General features: G+C 38.3%; 1 protein-coding gene across 1 annotated transcript in view; it reads left to right on the forward strand.

Moving 5' to 3' along the window:
• GRAMD4 (GRAM domain containing 4) overlaps nucleotides 1-5,905 on the forward strand; it is a 75,894-nt gene extending 69,989 nt beyond the window's left edge. Inside the window, exons 17-19 of the mRNA XM_066182934.1 lie at nucleotides 86-170; nucleotides 1,927-1,995; nucleotides 2,552-5,905. Coding sequence (XP_066039031.1) covers nucleotides 86-170; nucleotides 1,927-1,995; nucleotides 2,552-2,653 — 256 coding nt within the window. The 3' untranslated portion in view covers nucleotides 2,654-5,905. The remainder of the gene's footprint in view (nucleotides 1-85; nucleotides 171-1,926; nucleotides 1,996-2,551) is intronic.
• The last annotated feature ends 216 nt before the right edge of the window (nucleotides 5,906-6,121 follow it).

Here is a 6,121-nt window from a genome sequence, read left to right on the forward strand (position 1 = left end):
AAACTTCAGAAGAGACAAGAGGATATTTGAGAAAATTATTTTAAAACACTATACCAAAATGAGCATTTTCTTTTCTTGTTTTCAGTTACTTGTGCTTTGAAAGCTCAAAATCCGGCTCATCAAAGAGAAATAAAGTTATAAAGCTGTCGGACATAACAGATATCCAGAAGGTATGTCTGGTTGGTGTTGTAAATAGGGGAGAAAACTGGTTTTCTGTTCAGCTAATCATGTTTTGCATTTATGCTTTTGTTATTTTGAAAAAGCATGCTTTTGATAATTTGTATAAGTGAAATGTAATTCTTTGATTATGAGTGTTTCCCAGAAGTGCTTTTTTGGACTCAGCACAAGCAAACTTGCTATGAGCGTGAAGACAAACTAGTTTACGAAACCCTTATACTCCTGCATTTTCTTCTTAATTAAAGTTACATTGTTTACTAACTCCAGTGTTGTCCAGAGCTATGTAGGCCTTAAGGAGACCTATTGGTAGCAAAAACTGTGTATTACTAACTTCAGTTTGGGTGTGGATATTGATAGATGCACCATCTTAAAAGTAGGAGCCTCAGAGGAAGGCAGGATTGTTGTCAGTGGGTCATTACAATAGCCAGACTGGGATGGGCTTGAGTTTCGTCTAGTTGAGACCCATCAGTAACTGAGGTAGAGGAAGGTTGGAAGCACAGAAAGGGCTATGTTGCCCTTCCTCTGGTTGAGGTTTATCAGGCTGTGGTTACTGATAGCTTTACTGGTGCCTTGCATCACTCTCTATGGCCTTTAGCATCACTTTTTGTTACACTTTCTGAACTTGTCCTCATCTTGAACACAGACACCCCTGCTTTCTGCTGCATCCTGTACCACAGATTAAATCATGTTGAGCAAAGGAACACCTCAGCTGGTGTCTACTACTGCATAAGTACCTCCAGATTTTCAGATTAATTCCTTCTATTTCTATGACACATCTGTAAAGCAGACAGCTTATGCTCAAATTGAACATTCCTACTGGAATTAATAATTCATATTAAGGGATTTCAAACATCATGCTTCAAGTAATGCTGGTTTGTTGTTCAGTAGGCCTTGACTGCCATAAGGTTTGTTTTTGGTTTTTTTTTTCATCTGTGTAGTGTTTTTAATGAAGATGAGACAGGAATCATGCAGTCAAGCATAAAAATGTACTGTGCCTGGTTTTATTTGAAGGTGGGAAATCCAGGTCTGACTTGAATGTCTTTGTCCCTGTGAATACTTCCAAGTTCAGTCAACTGTATTCCTTCTTATCTTTATGGACCTTGTTTCTAAAAAAACAAGCAATCCATGTGTGGCACTGGGTGCTGTGGTTTAGTTGACGTGGTGATGTTCGGTCAAAGGTGGGAGCTCTTTTTCAACATTAATGATGCTATGACTCTGTAATACCCTGTTTTCTATCTAATTTTGGAAAATAAGCTTTTTCTGATCTGCTTGCTGTTCCTCTAAAGAGTGGACGGAAGTCACCTGTAGGGGAAGCTGTGGATGATGCACAAGGCCCATCTCACATGAGCACAGAGCTGGCCTGTGCCCTGCCCACCCCATCCAGCTGCCTGCAGTTCCCTGCACTGCTCCTGGGTCAGCTCCCATGTGCTGGAGCAGGACTGATGCTCACTTTGGGTCTGGGGCTGGTTCCAGCAGGTTGGGCATTGCTGCAGCTCATGGGAGGAAGTGGAGAGAAGGGTCTTGGCTGTGGGAGTGAGGCTGTACCCAGCGAGTCCAGGAGAATGTCACTCCAGAGAATGGCAGCTGGCTTCATCCTGGTTTTAGTAGAGGTCTCTTAGCTGTGGCTGGGAGGACATGCCAGTGATGAATTGTGTAAGCTCTGCAGTACCTTTTGCAGTTGTTCAGTACAGAAAGTATCTTATGTCTTTATGTGTGTGGTTTTTTGTTTTGTTTTGTTTTGTTTTTTAGTATAAAGTGCTCTCTGTTCTCCCGGGATCAGGGATGGGTATTGCTGTATCAACACCGTCTACACAGAAAGTAAGTAGCTGGCTGTGTCTGGAGTGCCGTGTTGGATTTCTTACCCTTCTTTTCCTCCTCTGGTTAGCACCAGCATAAAGGCTTTTTTTATCCCCTTATGCTAGTGGCTGGCTTTTTTTCTTTTTTTAAAAAATTCACTTGTCTATTATTCAGTGTGTTTATCTTCAGAATTTTAACGAATTAAATATTCAGCTTGTTCTACTGCATCTGGAGTGGTTTACTCTTAACACTTCAGAAAGATTTTCCCCAGCATCCTACATTAGGAGCCTGCAGTCTGCTGTGCTGTCTGACATAAAAAGCTGTTGGCTTGAGAATATCCATGGGGAGGAGGCTTTGAGGTGAGAGGGCCTGACCCTCAGATTAAGTTTTTAAGGAAGTGAAAAGTATTAGAAAATATGCCACATAGTCAAGGATTTAATAGAGGAAATTATTATTTTGTCTTTATCAATGCATTTCTGGTACATTTAATCTGTTCCTAGTGACTTGACAGAAATATACCTAGAGGAAATTATTTTTCATTGTGGGCTGACATGATGTTGTTTTTTCTGTCTTTTAGCCTTTGGTGTTTGGTGCCATGGTACACAGAGATGAAGCTTTTGAGACAATTTTCAGCCAATACGTGAAAATAACGTCTGCATCATCCAGCAGTGAAAGCTAGTGTCTTATCCTGGAAGAGTTAAAGGAAACTTTCTTATTGTATGACTTGGTAGTGAAAAAAAATGAACATCCTCATCTATTTTGCAATAATTTTTCTTGTCTGGTGGTTTATATTCTATCTGTTACATAAACTGAGTGTATTTTATATATGCCTTCATGTTTGTTTTTAAGGTTTTTGTAAAAAAGAAAGACAAAAAAAAAAACCAAATGAAAACAGTGAAAGTGCTATCATCACTATTAGCCTTGCACATTAAGCACTTTTAATGTTTATTTACTGACATTAAAAGCTGGGAAGATGCTCGGAGACCTGACTATATAAGAGATTGATCCCTTTATCTCCACTGATGTCACTAGGGATACATTTGTCCCTTTATCTTAGTTGTTTTTCCCTGGGATGTAAGAATGATGACTGCAGCAGCCTGAAGTCTTCTTCATGTTGGAGTTTTAAATTGGGTCCTTTATTAAAACTGATGGCAACATCAAGGACGTATTAGCTTCTTAGTATTTCCATATATACAACTGCATTTAAAATAACTCCTCCTTGCTAATTTTTGCATTGCAGAAGAATGTTTCACTAGTTTGGTTAACTTCAGTTTTTCCTGCATAGAGATGTTTAAATTCCTTGTACAGTGAATTGGAGGAGAAAGTTTGTAACTATATCTTCCTTAACTCATTAACCAAAGTAAGAGGAAGGAAGACAGGCAGATACTTTTTATAAAAGAGGGCACCAAAATGTTGTTCCTAAAATGTTAGGCATCTTATAATTATATTTCTATAGGTACTTGTCCTAGAAGGGCTCAGCTGCTGTACATGTTGCATGTACAAGGCATTTGTATGTTAATGCATTAAAGACTTGAAGGCTTTTTGTGTTGGGGAGGTGGGAATAATTAAACTAAACTCAGATATGACCTTTTTTAATTTGGCTCTTTTGAGTTACCTTGTGATAAAAAAAGGCTATAATATAGCAACTGAAAGCACTAGTTCCTCTCAAAGCATAATTTGAGGAGCGTTGGTGTGCTTCTGTCTTCCCCCTTGCAGAATTAAATTTTAGTAACAATTAAACCAAACTGCCAGGTAAAACAGGAAGGCTGCACTCCTCTAAACTCTCTCAGGCTTGTCTAGCAGCAAAGCACATATTGACCTTTGTCTTTAATATTAGAAAGCTTTTATACTCTGTATAATAGGACCCATCTGAGAGGTTTAGAATTTTATTTGCATTTTCATGAAAGCACAATAGGAGTTATGCCAAGCCTTCCAGAGTGTCTTTTCCTTTGCTATGTCTTTTGAGGTGAGTAGTATGGATGTCTCCAGACATCATATGAATGGCCCTGAAAAAAAAAGCAATGGAAATGCAAATTCTTATGTAAAAATGGGAATTGATTTCATGGGGTTTTTCTTCTCTGTTTTTTTTTAAACAGGAATTTCCTTTCTTTGTGAAGAAGGGGGTAAAATGAAGGAAGGAGAGGGGTAGAAAACACCAAAGGGTGTTTGACTCTTAGCACAGTTTTAAATTGAAGTGTGTCAATATGCAGGAGTAATGAAGAAGGTGGAAGTCAAGCTGTACAAACCTTATTTTAGTCTGTCCATGAAGAGATAGGATATGAGAACTTAATACAGATTTTATATGAAGAAGTACTGTTGAATACCGTAATTTGGTTGAGTATTGTAAAGTGAAACACTGATGAGGTGTGCCCTGGGTGGAAATGTGAGCAAGAACAGGGTAGAAGCCACTGTAATGGCTAAAATGCAATTTTCAAGTTCTCACTTCAGAGTAGCACTTGAACATGTCTCTACATGACCTGAAAAATGGGTGCATTTTTAACACCACCGTTGGTATGCTGTAACTCAGGGCCTGGAAACTTCAAATATAAGTGAAACTGGTGGGAAATCTATTTTGCCACCATTTAGAGTGGATGTAGCTTGACAGTTTATGGTTTCATTATTTTACACATTCAGGTTATATGTTTAAGTAAAAATTCTCAATCTTAAATCTTTCTCATCAAAACTACTTTAAAATCAGTTAATATCTTTTTTGTAATTGCTACATATTACAATTTGGCTTTTCTTTCTAGAATCTTCCGTGAATGGCAAGTGTGGCTAAGAAATAGGCATTAAAATGGCTTAATGTTTTATAAATCTTAATCAGATTCATTCATTTTGTCTTAAGAAAAAAATCCCTTGGGTGTGTTTTAAGGTTATCTTTTTTTTTTTTGAAGAAACAGAAAACTATATTTTTTACAGAGAGCATGCTCTTTTTCTTATTTTTGTATCATTTTTCAAGTGTAATTTATACCTTCACTCTGATCATAACAGCAGTTTCAGTAGGAAATCAGTTGACTTGCACTTATTACCTCCTCCCCTCCCACCCTTCAGTAGTTGACCCTCATGTACAGGGTTGTCCTAGATTCTGGTTCCTGGAGGAGCTATAGGATCTATACTGATGGTGCCAGGACAGTTAACCATACCTAGGCTTTGGTGAGGGAGAAAAGATATCATTATCCTTTTCCCAGACTGAAATGCCTCATGTGTACAATATACTCTTAAAATTTATTTTCTGAACAAAAAATTAGAAATGTCTTATAAAGTCTAATGTGCTGACATTTGAAATGAATCCACACTTCAGCAGTGTGAATTTTAAAGTTAGCGATCCTTAAAGCAGCAAACCTAGTGCAAACTGCAATGCAACATTGGTTCTAAGAGAAAACAGACTGGATTTCTTTCTTTTCCTTTCTTTTTTAATAGTTGTAATATAATGGACAGACATCTGTGTACATATTTTGCAAATTTCACTTTACATTGGGTTATCCGGTTTCCTGCTGCGCAGCTGCTCCCGTGGTGTCCGTGACTTCAGAGGCTGAAGTTCACCTTGGTGTGTTTACTCAGCTCTTCTCCTGCTGTGCCCTCTCAGGTCTGGAGGGCAGGAGAGGATGGGCAACGAGTGAATGTATACTTGACTTGTGTAGTTACACTGAAGCTCTCACCTTAAATTCCAATCTTCCTACTTGGTTTTGCAGTACAGCCTGGTGCACTTGGGAAACAGGCTGGGTCGGAACACTTAATGTAAAGTGCTTCTAAATAGCTGAAAGTGATGTTCTTGTCATTTTGTCTGTCTGGTTGCTGTTTATATTCGCAATTCTGTTCATGTCTGTGGATGTCTGGACCATTCACCTGTAATTGGATTTAACTTCTTTAGAAGTTTGTTGGTTAGTTTGAGTCCCTTTTAAAGACAATAAAAAAGGGAGATGAAAACTGACTAATTCTTTATCACTGACCATTTAAATTCAAACGCGAAACAAGCTGAAATATGAAATCATGCCTTTCTGTGCACTGTAGCTTTTGTGAGGCAAGATTGAATGAAACAAGCTATTTATTAGTAGCAACATCACACAGGATGCCAGCAGCAAAACTCTACCCTCGTTCTGCAGACAAAGAGAAAAGGAATTTTACCCGACTGTGAAGAGATGAAAGG

Source organism: Chamaea fasciata, unplaced genomic scaffold (assembly GCF_029207755.1).
Source record: "Chamaea fasciata isolate MVZ Bird 193981 ecotype frontalis unplaced genomic scaffold, bChaFas1.0.hap1 SCAF_5, whole genome shotgun sequence".
NCBI lineage: Eukaryota > Metazoa > Chordata > Aves > Passeriformes > Sylviidae > Chamaea > Chamaea fasciata.